Below are 15,612 nucleotides of genomic sequence, written 5' to 3' on the forward strand. Positions count from 1 at the left end.
GCCGACACCAACGCTGTCTTGACTGATGTCTCCGAGCGTGTGTCGTTCTTGGGATTACACAACATCTCTGATTCTCATGAAAAGAGATGTCGGCAGGAATTCTTTCCACTCTTGATAATTGCCAGAAGGAGGATCCAGATGAGAGCGGATCGCCTGACTTCCTCTTCCTTTTTTGAAACCCCTTAGGGCAGTTGTTCTGATGCTACGTGCATCCTGTTGGAATTCAAATTAGGGTTGGATTGAAGTAGAAGCTCCTGTTTGGACGTGGTGTGGCCCGGAACTATCGAATGCTTTACACGCTAGAATAGAAAACCCTCCGATGATAAAGCGGCCTCGGCTCCATCCGGCTGCAACGAGTAATGAATCCCGGCCGCAGCGCCTCTTCGGAACCATTGAAGTCGTGACTGCACTTGTCTGAAGTTGCGTGTACGCATCAGCCTGTGTGTGAGTGTGTTGTGTGAGTCGGGAGACACACCCTGCACTTGGACTTAGTCAGTGTGTCTGCGAAGATTGGAGGAAAACAATAAGGTGTGTGTTCACCTGGCCCGAGGCCACCGTTCCTCTGCTGGGAATGATCTACGGGACGGCGCCTGAAGGCGTCCCACAGGGCGCGTGCTCTGCCTGGGGGGGGGGGGGGGCACCAGTGAGCGAGTTCTAAAAACATGCTTTACCTTTTTAGGATGAGATCAGTGCAGATAAACTTTTCCATATTGTGTAAGAAGACACGCCGAGACATGCCTGTTCAGCATTAAAGGAATTGAAAGATTTACTTCATGCTAGTACTTGAATATATATTGTGTCCTATAGTACTCTGTGTGCACGTAGTCATCCCACATAGCCTACAGTTTAAACATGGGTACACTCACAAAATCATAAAGGGGTCCGATATGAACCATCATGAAACATGTGTTCTGGTTCTGATCCAGAATGAGGTCAGGAACAAATATTACATTTTAACATTAAAACCCATTTATGGATTCAAGAATCACATCAACTCTGATTCACTTTGACTTTTCATGGTTGGTGTATAAAGATACCAAGAACAATCTAGAACATTTTGGTGCTGATCCAGATCACCATGTGGACGGTGTAGATCCAGTTAGGAGGGGAACGAGCTGTTTGGAGGAGGTCTGTGCTCTATGAGTGCTTTTCTGGTTAAATATTCAGCATATATGGTCATATACACTGAATACATACCCATAATGCATCTGGTGAAATATATTAATTGGATTTAAAGTTTAAAACATGAAACACGTCCGTGCTTAGCTGCTAGCATGCTAATCTCGACCAGCTAAAGCAGGGCTGTGGCTGATGACAGGTAGTATAGGTAGGCTTACTGCAGGTAGTACAGATAGTACATGCAGTACAGGTAGTACAGGTAGTACAGGTAGAGTCCGTGTCAGAGGATGAACACATGAACCCGAGCAGCAGAGCTCTGGTCTCTCCTCGTCGGTCCCGGTGACTCCTCGGTGTCTTCCTGTCGGGGAGTTGATTCATGGGCTGGAGGGAGTGGTGATGAAGGGTGTGACTCTGACAAGCATTGACTCACCTTGCAGGTGAGACGTTGTTCTTAAGGCAGCACACGTTTCGCTGCAGCAGACAGCAGAGCTGATCAGGAGATACAGCCGACGGATCGATTCATCCTCTGCTGCCGACGTGCTTCTCATCTCATCCGGTCACGACTTTTCCACAACATGAGATTATTTCTACTCATAGCTGGTAAGATTTTCCCGATCTTCATTTTCATGTGTCTCTTCAATGCCCTCCTCCTTTTCCTGAAACTTCCACCTTGGACTTTCCTTAGAACTCCAATCTCTGTATTCTCACTAGTTGGCAGGATGCAGGTTTCCACCCAGTGAGATTCTGCAGCAGCTTCCAGTTCCGAGGAATGACTCCATTCCGGAGCAGGGCTGCTGCAGGCCTGGCTCGGAATGAAAACCTGCATACTGCATGTCTGTTGGGTCGTGATGGCACATGTCTGAGGAACTGTTCGCCGTGATGTCATCGGCCCGGGCTGCGTTCGGGTCTGACACGGACATTTAAGAGAAATACCGATGGGAGAAAAAAAAAAGCAGCTTTTCAGGAGACCTTCTTTGAATCACCGACGATCCGTCGGAGTTTGTGATTAAGATGCTGTGACTTCAAAGCACGCTTCTTTCATAAAATGTTCTGCCGAAAGACGTCATGAAAGAGTTTAGAATCGGTGTTAATCACTTTAATGGTGACAATTGAAATGTTTTGATTCGTTGATCCAGATTGCTCAAGATCATTTTTGCTATTTTTGTCGTAGTCAAAAATTAAAAAGTTAAAAACGACAAACTGTGCCCATTCTGTTGTACGACTGCATGACGTCACACTAAACGCCATGACTGCCTGTGATGTCATGATGCTGTCGATGACATATTTTCTGTCTGACTTCCCGGCAGCCGTGGCTGCAGCGTCTCAGGCCCAGACGGACTGCTCTCGGGGGGCTTGCTACCCACCCAACCATGACCTCCTCCTGGGCCGGGCTCAGCAGCTGCACGCCTCCTCCACCTGTGGCCTCACGGGCTCCGAGGTCTACTGCACCCCGTACCAGCAGGTAGGAGGGCGGGGCTGTGTTTAAAGCACCTACGCCGCAGTTCAGGTGCGTGGAGACGTGATTTGAGGCTCAATCTCCTCAATCTCCCTGATTGGGGAAGACTCTCGGCAAAAGAATGAGCAGGACGGATGCAGGATTAAATTTATTCCCTGCAGGGTTTTTTGACAAAGCAACCAACTCGCCACATTTTGGAGAAAATAATCAGAAGATTAAGCCATAAATGAAATTATTATCAGTCGCAGTTTAAGAGTGAAAGCTGGAACAGAGCGAAGAGAACTCCAGGGATTGGGATTAACCCTTAAGGAATCCCCTCCTCGGTCAGTTCAGGCTTTCCTCTGGAGGTCATGTGGTCTGGTGAGTCCAGACTGACCCGGTTCAGGACTACTGGGGTTGCTCCAGCTGGTAACAATGAAATCATGTAATAATATACAACAACAGTAAAACCGGGCCTTTTAAGTACCGGTACTTTGATTTCTAGTTTCCCTGATCGTGATTCCATTTACCAGAGTGAAATGTTCATTGGTGGACTTTTACCGCAGCAGATTGTTTTTACTCCAACAGTGATATCAGTACTTTAACTTGAGAAAAGGCTCTGGATACATCCTGAAAACACACCACTGAAGCGTGAGAGGTATTCAAAAGTACTGACGGTTAAACCAGAGCTTTCACCCGGCCGCTGCCCCAGCACGGGTCAGATCCCGCTGGCCGGCCCGTCTGCTGACTCAGCAGGAACTGGATTCTAATGGTGATTTTGAAAGATGTCTGGGGCAAAGGGCGTCTGTTGAGCAAGATTCAACCCTGAAAAGGTTTCGTTTCTGCTCAAACACGGGAGGATCGTGTCGCTAATGCTGCCAAAATCATGTCCATGAAGCCGCATGGGACAGAGGGGAAATAGAGCGTACAGCCTCATTCCAAAATGGAATAAGTGTATTTAATTCCTCAATGTTCTACACGCAGCACCCCAAGATGACAATGTTAAAAACGTTTTCTGGAATCTCCCCCAAACAGCTCGTCCCCCCTCCTAACTGGATCTACGCCATCCACATGGTGATTTGGATCAGCACCAAAAGGTTCTAGATTGTTCTTGTTATCTTTATACACCAACCATGAAAAGTCAAAGTGAATCAGAGTTTATGTGTACTTTTAACTGACTTTTGAATCCATGAATTGGGTTTTCACGCTCCGTCGCTGGCTCCTTGGACGGAGCGTCGGGGCAGACATTTTAAAGATCTCTCCAGAAATGTTCAATCAAATCTGGGCTCTGGCTCGAGGACATCCGCAGAGTTTCACGCCAAAGAGTTCAATCTTTGTCTCATCGGACCAGAGAATTTTCTTTCTCGTGGTCTGGGAGTCCTTCAGGTGGCTTTTACTAAGGCGTGGCCGGACCTCCCGACCATACAGGCCTGGTTGGCGAAGCGCTGTAGAGATGGTTCTCCTCTCTCCACACAGGGTTCTTAGTCGCCACCCTGACCAAGCCCTTCTCCCGATCGCTCAGTCTAGACGGGCGGCCGGCTCTAAGAAGAGTCCTGGTTCCAAACTTCTTCCACTTACGGATTAAAATAACGGATGTTTTCTCCTGACAGAAGTAGAAACAAAAAATTCAGATCTGCGGCGAGTCAATCGAAAACGACCGATCTGACGTTGCACCCCCTTCGGCGTGGCAGAATGCGCAGGACCAGCCTCGGGCTATGGATACCTGTGTTAGCGGCTGAGCAACACGCTCCTTTTGTACCTGAGCCACTCCCCCCTCCAGACGGGGAGGGGCAGACACACTCACCTGCACCTCACTGCTGACACACTCGTACGCATGACTAGCAGTGTTATGGAACGTTATCGTACACGGCGAGTCGCGTCTTGTCGGGGATGCTGAATGTAGTCGGGCCACACCCACTAGAGAGCAAGCCTCGAGCAACACCTGTCTGTGTGCGTCTCACCTGGCCAGGTGAGACGCACACAGGCGAAAAGGCGGCACAAACCAAACAGTGTTTGTCGGCCTGCTGATGTTTATTACGTCCGCCAAGGGGGTTCTGTCAGGTTTTGTTTTTGACAGCGTTTGTTTGTTTGTCTGTTTGTTAGCAGGATTACAGAAAAACTGCTGGATGGATCTTAATGAAAAAAAATCTGAAGATGGGTCTTGGTCTAATTTAGATCCCATTGAATTCTGAGAGCGATCCGGATTCCATTCTGGATACAAAAACATCTGGATTTTCCCATTTACTTATAATGGAGGCTTTTATAATTTTCATAAAGGGGTCCGATATGAACCATCATGAAACATGTCTTCTGGTTCTGATCCAGAATGAGGTCAGGAACAAATATTACATTTTAACATTAAAACCCATTTATGGATTCAAGAATTAGTTAAAAATACACAAACTCTGATTCACTTTGACTTTTCATGGTTGGTGTATAAAGATACCAAGAACAATCTAGAACCTTTTGGTGCTGATCCAGATCACCATGTGGACGGTGTAGATCCAGTTAGGAGGGGGACGAGCTGCTTGGGGGAGGTCTGTGCTCCATGAGTGATTTTCTCGTTTAATTCTGGAATTGCAGGATTTTGTTCTTTATCATCGTGAGTAAAACGAGGAGGAAGGTGCATCATCTTTAGTCGGTGGCGCCCTCAGCCCCGGTGAGGATGGTTCTGGTACGGACCGGGCTCAGATTTGGACATTTTTAATTGATTCATCTCCATTTCATGCAGCAATATGAAACCTTGGAGGATAACGCCACGTGGAATCGCCTTCGCTTACAAAGTTCACCTGAAGCTCCCAGTAAAAGCGACAGACACACCTGAGCCTTTGAGGTGGTTTTAGGTCATCACCTGAGATTAGATAAAAGGAACTCGTTGACACCATGAAAGAGATTTGCACTTTTATAGAACAAGTGTTAAACGTGAGGTTATCGATCAGCGGTGCAGCTGGGATAGGGAGAGGAGGGGCCGCGTGGGGGCGCTGCACAGTTGTTTTTGGGCAACGCAGCTAAAACAAACAAAAATAAACAAATAAACAAACAGCTGGAATGGAACGTTCTTGTTAGAGACCATGAAGAAATATATATCACAAAACCCACCAAGCACACGTTTGAATGAGAAAACTGTGCATTAGATTAGCCTAGTTTAGCATAATACCTACAGATTAGTAGAACTAACCCCCCCCCCTGTGTGTTTACTAACTGATCGCCGCTGCTCCTAATGTTAATGATTTAAAGATTCATTTCTCTGGTAGCATATTATTGATTTATAGCATCGATAACACCAAACAGGAATCGGTAATGATTTGCCAGCGTTAGATATCATCTCTGTGATGTGGTGCAGACTGTTTGGAATAAAACCTGTTCTTATCAATCATTTATTCACTGGCGATGTGGGAAGACACGAGAGGTCCTTCAGACAGAAATCAATATCCATGCATCCACAGACGGGACGACGGAGTTTTACGTGGAGCAGTGGTCCCTCCCCCAGAGTGGGATGTTTGTGGGTGATCTATCTTTGATCCAAATAAGGATAGATCAAAGCAGGGCAAAAAATCAGAGATCGATAATCCTTGAGTTCATAAAATCCATCCATTATCCGGAGCCGAGTTACAGTGAGTGTGATCAGTGGGTTAGGTGTGATCAGTGGGTGTGATCAGTGAGTGTGATCAGTGAGTGTGATCGGTGAGTGTGATCAGTGAGTGTGATCAGTGAGTGTGATCAGTGAGTGTGATCGGTGAGTGTGATCAGTGAGTGTGATCAGTGAGTGTGATCAGTGAGTGTGATCAGTGAGTGTGATCAGTGAGTATGATCGGTGGGTGTTGATCATCTCACCGTGGCTGAGGTCCTGGATGGAAAATCACCAGATTGTTTCCGGTAAGCAGCTGTAAGTAATTTTCCCAGAGGGAACGCCGCCAAGGTCTGCGTGCCAGACGAGGGCACGGGAGGGTCTGGTAAATATTGACAACGGCTATCAGACATTCAGTAGCACAAAGTTGATCAGAGGTGGATCCATAACAGGTGATTTCACTAAAAATCCACATTATTGGTTCTAAACCCTCTTTAAGCTTGTTTGTTTAAATGTTGACAAATTTACATTATGTTGGTCTGAATTTTGTTGGAATTCTGAAATTTCATTTCCTCATGATCCATGTTAATGTGATGTGTTTATGAAGGGCAGCGCTTCCTCCTCTTCCTCCTCTTCCTCATCTTAACCTAATCTAAACTTGATCTAATCCAGATCCAAACCATACATTTGATTGTAGTTGCTTAAATGTAATCAAGTATTTTGTAATCTAAATGTCTGGAGGCATGTTTGTCACCTAAATGCAGGCAAGTATTTTTGCAACCTAAAAATAACCCGCTACGTTTATTTCTCTTTTGGTATCTAAATCTCACCACCATTTATCTGATCAAATAAAATCTTATCGCGGGACATTACCTTCAGTGTCCTGAGTGAAAGTCATCTGGTTTTTTGGATTCTTAATTCTACATACTGTCTGACACCAAGGACTTTCTGAGGTCCAGTATTTCTGTTAGTGGGTCAAAGTTAACCCCCCCCCGGGTTGTTCACCTGCTCTTTCAAAACTCTTGTTACACAAAGCAAAGCTGAAAATATCATCTGGCCTCCTCCCGTCCGAGTCGCATTGATTTTCTGTGACACGTTTTATCTTTACCTGGCAGGAAGGCAAACGTGAAAGTTGCTCTCAGGTCCACGGGTTAGTTCAGGACACTTGGCACTCGCGTTGGAGTGAACGAGCAAACATTTCCTTGTTGACCCGACGACTTCGATTGTCACGTCTACAGCCCCTTCATCTGAATGTTAAATGATATTAACCAAGCTATTAATGGTGTTATTTGGTGATGGTTGTGTTTCAGAGGAGGATGAAGTGTTGTCCATGTGACTCCAGGAACCCAAAGGGTCCACTGGCCCATACCGTCCAGGACGTCCTGTCCAGTTCTGCACCTGACCGGTGGTGGCAGTCCAGGAAAGGTGGGCAATAAAAGGAACATAAAAATATGATTTTTTTTTGCGGACTAAAACGTTCAGAACAGTGCCCCCTGGCGGCGGTACATAAAACCACACGATAGTAAACAGTACAGTACTCAGATCTTTTGGGGTTTTTTAACCTGCATAAGTAAAAATAATCCCAACCCACAATCTATATCAGTAAATCTTTCTGAGCTGGATTAAACGTTTCTTTCCATCCCAGGAATCTGGTTTTAATTCCACTCTGTTTACATTTGGTGATCCTAATGGGAATGCTGCTCTGCTGGTTTCTCCTAGAGGTGAGCCCAGTCACTCTGGAGTTGGACCTGGGCGACCTGTTCCAGCTGGACAACCTGGTGCTCAGCTTCAAGGTCTGTTTGTCTTCAGCTTCGGCTCAGCGTTCCAGCCGCACACATTTGAACCCTCGAATCCTGCCTTCATTTTTCTTTGCAGGGGCCTCGTCCCAGCGACTTTATCGTCGAGAAGACGTTGGATAAGGGAAACACATGGCAGCCCGTTCTCTACTTGGCTACCGACTGTCAGAAAACTTTTCCTGGCGTTCCCAGGACGGTCCCGCTCACCGTGAACGACACATACTGCCACCCGCTGCCCCCAACCGGAGCGAATCCATACCAGGATCAGACAGTGAGAACCAACAGCCTGATTATTGGGAATTAAATTGCTTCATGATGTCATTATGTGTGATTTATTATTCCGGCTCGGAAGCTTATTTGCTTTCTGTATTTACACTAGAGGTTTTTGTTTTCCTGAAATCTTGCCGTTATGTTAAAAACATTTGTATTCATGTTTTTGCTTCTCCAGTTCCAGTTCAGTCCTTTGCGTCAGTATGCTAACGTCCCAGCGCCGAGAAGCAAGAAAATTGAGGGTAAGACCCCCGTCAGGGTCCGGCACGGCCCCATCTAAAGGTCGTGACCCTTGAGTGACGCAGTCAATCTCCTCCACAGAAGTGTCGGGGTTAACGGGGCTGAGGGTGAGGATGACGGGACTCGGAGATGTGCCGCGTCTGCCCGGAAGAGCTCTCAGTAGATTTTACGCGCTCAAGGAGATGAAGGTGATGGGCAGCTGTCTGTGCCACGGACACGCCAACCGGTGCCTGCCGGAGACGTCCAACGGCCCGTCCAACGGCCCGTCCAACGGCCCGTCCAACGGCGTGCAGGTATGTTGGGTAGTAGTTTCCTCCTGGACGGTCAAATGCCGGTCCTGACACCAGACATCATGCAAGGGGTAATTTGCTGATGACGGATCAATTTGCTGAACAATGGACACCAAAAAGCAGCTTCTTTAGCCGTCCTGGCTGCAGGAAGGCCGGTAAACACGTCTGACCTGATTCTTTTTTTCTGCCGTTTGCGACCTTTGCTCAGCGAGTTGGAAACAGTTCTGAGCTAAAAAGCCAATGTCAGTTTGACACAAAGCCGCATCCAGCTTCCTGTACAAATATTGGGTACACCTGTACCCCATCGATCCTCGATCGATCACAGCCGCGCTTCAATCGATCGTCCCGTTAGCATCTTCTGCCCGCCTCTCTGCAGGTGAGTCCTCAGTGTGACTGTCAGCATAACACCGCAGGTGTGAACTGTGAGCGCTGCGCTGACCTCTACAACGACCTGCCCTGGAGAGCCGCCGAGGAGGGCGACGCCCACACCTGCCAACGTAAGGCGTCACCTGAATCTGCTACTGGTCCCTCTAAACCGGGCCGCCAGGAGGATATCGATGAAGTTAATGAGGTAAAAAGAAACAGTCCCGCTGAACTGACCCCAAACCCTCTCCCCAGGCTGCGAGTGTAACAACCACGCCCAGCGCTGCCGGTTCGACCAGTCGGTGTACGACGCCAGCGGGCGGAGGAGCGGGGGGGTGTGTGAGGGTTGCATGCACCACACTGCTGGACCCAAGTGTGAGCAGTGTGCCCCGGGCTACCAGCCGAACCCTCGCAGCCAAATGAACCGCCCCGATGCCTGCATTGGTAGGTATCGTCAAGGCGCCCAGCATCGCTGGAAAATACTCTAAAGTGGGCGGGGCCCTCACGTTTGTGCTGTCTGTGCTGCTGCTGCCAGGATGCATCTGCAGCGCCGAGGGGTCGGTGGACGGGGGCCAGTGTGACGACAACAGCGACCCCTGTCGGTGCAAAGGCAACGTCGAAGGCCCTCGCTGCGACCGCTGTAAGAAAGGCCACTACGGCCTGAGCGCCTCCAACCCTCTGGGCTGCTCCAGTGAGTCACCTTTTCAGAGTCGTTCCCCGCTCACCTGCTCCCCTGCAGGCGACGTTAGGTCACAAACATTTGTGCTTGATGGGGCCTGTGCTAATGCTGTTAGCTCGGAGGCTACGGTGAAGTCTTATGGTGATCTCACGGCCTCTGGGTGTCGGGATATTCCGTTTTCTTCAGACGATTAGGAGAACTCTCAACGCTGCTGAGAGTTCTTCTTCTTCCACTTCCTCTCTCTCCCCACATTTCCCAAACCTATTATTATTTATTATATAATTTCTTTCATAGCTGAAAATGTTTTGATCATATTTTCACTGCGACCCTTTAGCTGCTGCTTTGACCCGTTAGCTATGGGCCCTGATGATGCTCAGACCTGTAACTCAGACGTTTCCTCATATTCTAGAATGTTCCTGTTCTCCAGACGGGTCTCTGTCGGACCTCTGTGACCCGGTAACCGGCCAGTGTCCCTGTCGCCTCCGCTTCCACGGCCTTACCTGTGACGAGTGCTCCGAACGCTACTGGAAGCCATTCCTCTCAGAACACTGTGAACTCTGTTGGTGTGACCCCACCAACTCGTACAATGATACCTGCGACCAGGTACGCCTCGCCAGTGACCGGTTCCATCGAGCCCAGCGCTAAACATCAATCACGGCTGCTGCTCCCCTGGTTGCCGGTCGTATTTGTACTTGTTAATGGTGCCAAATTCAGCCGTGTCTTTCCAGGTGACGGGTCAGTGTGCGTGCAGACCCAACTTCGGAGGCCGGACATGTACTGAGTGTCCAGACAACTCGTACGGAGACCCGCTTTCAGGCTGTCGACGTGAGTCAGCCCTCTGTGATGTCACACATTTATTGTTGGGAGGTTGTCGTTTTTTGGTTTTGTTGATTGAGGATTGACATTTTTGGAAAGTCATCAAAACTGGCCTGTATTGTTATCTAACCGCCCGTACTTGACATGTCTAAATATTTTATGTGCATCTAATTCCTGCATAAGCCCCTCCCCCCCCCTCTGTGAGACGTGTTATTTAATCTCTTTCTGACGTATTTAATGAGAGACCATGAACTGCAAATAAAAAAAGAACACAATCCTTTATCGACTCAACAACCGGGACCAACTTGAAACCTGAAGAGTCTAAGACAATCCAGTCGAGATAAACCTCATCCAGAGCCACGTGAGCGCCACCAGCATCGCTGCTGCTGCGAGCAGCTGGTCCTTCCTCCTCTTTATGGACACTGATTGCTGATCAGCCACACCTGTTGGGAAGGAGGCGGAGACTAAATTAGGGCGGGCTTAGAGAGGTGGCATGCAACACCCCACCGCAAGTGACTCAACAATGCATATTGAGAATAAAAAACTTTTTGTCACGATAACCGTTGTTCAGGAACGACTGCTTACAGGTGTGATAACACGTCAACAAGAGCAGATATGTGCAACGTCCACATTAAAGGCCAGTCCATCCTCTTGTAGCGCATTCAAACGGCTCACACACTGCTGGAATCGGATACTGTGGTGCAGGAGGATCGGTCCGGTTTGGTTTTTTCGGCTACCTGGGATGCAAGACTTACAATAAAATGCAACATCATTCTTCGATCCCAGCCCAAACAAATGCTGAAAAATGCGGGCATATGTTTTTTTACGCCCAAACCAGAACTAGAACTAAGAAAAGAAGCCACCAGAACCCGTCCGGCCTGCAGTCTCGGATGTGTGGGGGGGATCTTTAAGTGTTCCTGACTCAACTTCGGTTTCTCTGCAGGGTGCCGCTGCGATGCCAAAGGAACTCTTCCACAAGTCTGTGACAAGCAGACGGGGGCGTGTCTGTGCCGGCCAGGTGTCACTGGGCTCCGATGTGACTCCTGCAGTCGTGGTCACTGTGACTCCTTCCCTACCTGTGAGGCGTGCCCCTCCTGCTTCTTCACCCTCGACGCCCAGAGGGGGAACCTCAGCTCAGCTCTGGACAGACTTTCCTCTGGCCTCCCTACTCGTCCAGGAGGCGCTGGCGATCTTGACGGTTTTGGACCTCGCATCCGTGACCTGGAGGTGATCCTGGATCTGATCAGGAACACCATCTCCCTGCCGCCCAATACCACCAGCCAGGTGGATGATGCCTTGTCCCAGCTCGACCGGCTCAGGTGAGACACTGCTGAGTCACGGCTTTGAATCTTTACTGCTCGAATGTGGAAAAATGTTTTCAACTGTTGTTTGTGTGTCACAGGGACCAGGTGGACAAAGTTAACAATGAGCTTCCATCCTTGACAAGAACTCCTGGTCTGGACTCGGAGCTGGACAGACTACAGGATCTGCTGGACCGCCTCACAGTGGAGGCCAAGGCCAAGAAAACGGCATTGGACAAGTCCATCGGTTCAAATAACACAGGTCTTAAACAGAGACACGCCCCCCCACGCGTGGATTATTCCCGAAGCATTTGTGCACCTCCTCTAATCTCCTCTCTCCAGGAGCACTCGCTGCCATCCAGAAAGCCTACAATGAGTCGACAGACGCTGCAAAGAAAGTGAGCGACAGCGAGGACACGGTGAAGGAGTCCGCCGATGTCAGAGAAGAGACCCGTGACCGTCAGAACCAGGTGCAGCCGGTCAACACCAGAGACCTGGACCAGCTGAGCCAGAGCATGGCTTCGCAACCAGACCTCACTCCGGTCGCCAAACAGGTCCGATACCGGACTTCTGTCGGTGAACTTCTGCCCAAGCATTGACTTCAGGGCTGAATGAACTGTAACTTCCCAGGTGTGTGGCAGCGTTCGGACCGAGCCCTGCACCCCTCGCCAGTGTGAGGGTGGGGATCTGTGCCCGCCGGAGGGAGCCCCACCTTGCAAGGAGGGCCAGAGGTGCGTAGGGGCCCTGCCTCTGAGCAAGAAGGCCGACTCTGACGCTGAGGATGTGAAAGACCAACTGGGCAGGCTGAGCAGGAAGATCACAGAGGCCGCAGAGAAGGTGAGGCCGCGCCCTCTCCCTGATGCCGCTTTCATTCATGAATAATTTACAAGTCTGTGTCAATTACGTCCAGCTGCAGCAAACGCAGGACAAGACCAATCAGGTGCGTGAGTCTGCGGAGAAACTGTCCAAGAACATGAAGCAGGTCAGAAACGAGCTGGAGGACGATCTAAAGGAGACGCGTGATGTTGTGAAGGACCTCAAGAATGACCCGTTAGGTAAACGCTGTCCCAGCGCGGAGGGTGGGGGTTTCAGGTTCGGTCGGGTTTATCGCTCCAACGTTTCCTGCGTGTGTCTGAGCAGACCTGGCCTCCAACCTGACTTACATCCAGGACATCAGCGACTGGATCCTGAAAACCAAGCTGCCTCTCAGCCTGGCTGCTCTGAAGAACAAGCTGCAGGAGCTGAAGAATCTGTCAGCAAACCTGCTTGACAGCTCGGACGCCCTGAACCAGGCCAAGCCACAGCTGGACGCGGCCAGGAAACTGCTGAAGGAGGCCCAGGATGCCAGGTGGGCCCCGCCCTCCAGGAGCAGGCCAAACAATCATCTGACGATGACGACGTCACAGTGATGCAAAATGCTTACACACTTTCAGAGACACTGCGTTGGACGCCAAAGCCGATGTGGACAAGTTGCCTTCGGACTTAAGTTCTCTGGAGGACTCCCTCACCAATCTGCAGGACAAGCTGCGGAACAGCGTAGACCTGACGGACAACCTGAACAACAACTTCACAAAGGTGGGATCCGCGGAGACGTCAAGCGGCGGTTGTTTGCTAAGCGCCAGGTGAGACTGAGCCCCGGCGCTTTCGTCCAGGTGGCAGGCCAGCTGGACCCAGCACAGAGGGCTCTGGACGATGTCTCAAAGCTGATACGGCCAATGACGCCTCAACTGGAAGGGCTCAGAAGCCTGCTGAGGAACGCAGACCGGCTGGCGCGGGACGCGCAGGATGAGGCGGACGACGCCGCAGATGAAGCGGGCCTCGCAGACGAGGTGAGGGAAATGTGACGTAAACACGAGGCGAAGCTCACGCAGCAGCGACGTCAAAAAACGGGACTTGTCTTCAACTTTAGAAAATGGAAATAAACATAAAAGTAGAAAAGCACTCGGAGAGCGCCGACCTCCGCCAAGCAGCTCAGTCCCGCTCGATGGTGATTTACACCAACAATAAAGGTCCGACATTTATTTTATCTCTATTTTTAGACTCCTTAACCATGAAAACAAACATTTAGCAACTGGATTCACGTTGATATCATTATTAGTTTAGGAGTTACGACGCCTGTTTGAAATCTCTTAATATTAAATGTGCATGTTGAGTTGAGTTTTGTTGCTAACAGACAAGACAAACAGACAGTTTCCAGAATCATCCGAGGTCCTAAAGGAGTCAAAGTCTCTTCTTTTCAAATCCAATTTGGATCCTGGTGCTTCTGACGATTAGATTAACCGAACCGGCTCTCCAGATTCTCCAGATTCAGGTCCTGTTCCGTCCAGGGCTACATAAGTCTTTGTGACTGCGCTGATCCAAAGCTCTCTGGTTGCTCGTAGGAACTGATGTCTTTGGAGAAGCTGTTGAAGGGTCTCAAAGACGCCGCTCCTCCCAGCGTTCCGGGTGGGGACGCTGGATCGGTCGGGGATCGACTAACGAAGTTACAGAACGATGCTGGACTTCTGGCCAACTCCACTGACAACATGCTGAAGGCTCTGGAAGGTAATGCGTCGTCGGTTCTCAGATTCTGACTCGGTTTAGCAGCAGAGCCCGTCTGACCAGTAACACTAGTTGGAGTTTGGATCAGGCTTTATTTAAGTGAAAGGATCCTATTGATCCTCCACTGAGTGGCATCATTTTGGAACCTGTTGTTCATGTAAAGGCGTTTGTTTCAGTGCCGTCTAAATATTTGCTGCATTCAGTTGCGTAAATGTAAAGGTGTGATGTGCATTATGCATAACATCGGGTTGGGATTTGTTCCACTGGATCTTCCGTGAATGATGTCATCCTTTCCCAGGTAAAGGTGATTCTCTCCGGAAGCTGCAGGATGAAGTCCTTCAGAAGTCAGTGAAGCTCGACGGACTCGATGCAAAACTTCAAGACCTTTTGGCACAACTTCGAAAGAAAGCCAAAGACCACAGCACCTGCCAAGGCTGATGGTCCTCCACCAGGACCAAAACCAGCACCACCAGGACCAAAACCAGCATCACCAGGACCACCAGGACCAAAACCAGCATCACTAGGACAACCAGGTCCAAAACCAGCACCACCATGCAGGACCACAAGAACCACCAGGACCAAAACCAGCACCACCAGGACCACCAGGACCAAAACCAGCATCACCAGGACCACCAGGACCAAAACCAGCACCACCATGCAGGACCACAAGAACCACCAGGACCAAAACCAGCATCACCAGGACCACCAGGACCAAAACCAGCATCACTAGGACCACCAGGTCCAAAACCAGCACCACCATGCAGGACCACAAGAACCACCTGGACCAAAACCAGCATGACCAGCATCACCAGGACCACGGGTGATGTCATCACTCCAGTCCACTTTCATAAAAGAGGTGTATATAACTCTGGAGTTTACTCTAACACCAAAGACTTGTGGGAAATGTAGGAAACTATTGTCTCACGCGTCTTAAAATAAAATTAAAATAACTGGAGTACGTTAAACATTAGCTATAAGAAATCATAATTTTTTTAACAATGGTTTTAAGTTCCACTTTATCAGAGTACATATCAAATGTCTATTTATAACTTTCATTGTTTATCTTTATATTTAGGAAACCTTCAGAAAGGGTGGGCGTCGCACTATTTATTTGTCTGCTTTGTGTCTGTTGTTTGTGCATAAAACACAGTATTTAAATAAAAACCTCTTAACTGACAATAAAGTCGTCTTAAA

The 15,612-nt window shown here is 49.1% G+C and overlaps 1 protein-coding gene across 1 annotated transcript; it reads left to right on the forward strand.

Annotated features, from left to right (window-relative positions):
• The first annotated feature begins 1,625 nt into the window (after positions 1-1,625).
• Positions 1,626-15,589, forward strand: LOC137898567 (laminin subunit beta-3-like). Its single transcript, XM_068742613.1, has 22 exons — positions 1,626-1,719; positions 2,427-2,581; positions 7,433-7,547; positions 7,842-7,915; positions 7,998-8,189; positions 8,367-8,430; positions 8,510-8,721; positions 9,095-9,215; positions 9,337-9,525; positions 9,617-9,772; positions 10,170-10,363; positions 10,489-10,585; positions 11,520-11,895; positions 11,979-12,139; positions 12,220-12,431; positions 12,508-12,714; positions 12,788-12,932; positions 13,018-13,225; positions 13,311-13,452; positions 13,530-13,706; positions 14,259-14,421; positions 14,717-15,589. Exons 1-22 carry the CDS (start codon positions 1,695-1,697, stop codon positions 14,854-14,856), a joined length of 3,525 nt encoding a protein of 1,174 aa, XP_068598714.1. The 5' UTR covers positions 1,626-1,694; the 3' UTR covers positions 14,857-15,589.
• Positions 15,590-15,612: the final 23 nt, after the last annotated feature.

Source organism: Brachionichthys hirsutus, chromosome 8 (genome assembly GCF_040956055.1).
Source record: "Brachionichthys hirsutus isolate HB-005 chromosome 8, CSIRO-AGI_Bhir_v1, whole genome shotgun sequence".
Classification (NCBI taxonomy): Eukaryota; Metazoa; Chordata; class Actinopteri; order Lophiiformes; family Brachionichthyidae; genus Brachionichthys; species Brachionichthys hirsutus.

Excerpts from the sequence above, each read along its gene's own strand:
- LOC137898567 (XM_068742613.1), top strand. The coding sequence starts at position 1,695 with ATGAGATTATTTCTACTCATAGCTG. Across the intron at positions 11,896-11,978 it reads TCCCAGCTCGACCGGCTCAG|GGACCAGGTGGACAAAGTTA; the intron begins GTGAGACACTGC and ends TGTGTGTCACAG. Across the intron at positions 12,140-12,219 it reads CATCGGTTCAAATAACACAG|GAGCACTCGCTGCCATCCAG; the intron begins GTCTTAAACAGA and ends TCCTCTCTCCAG.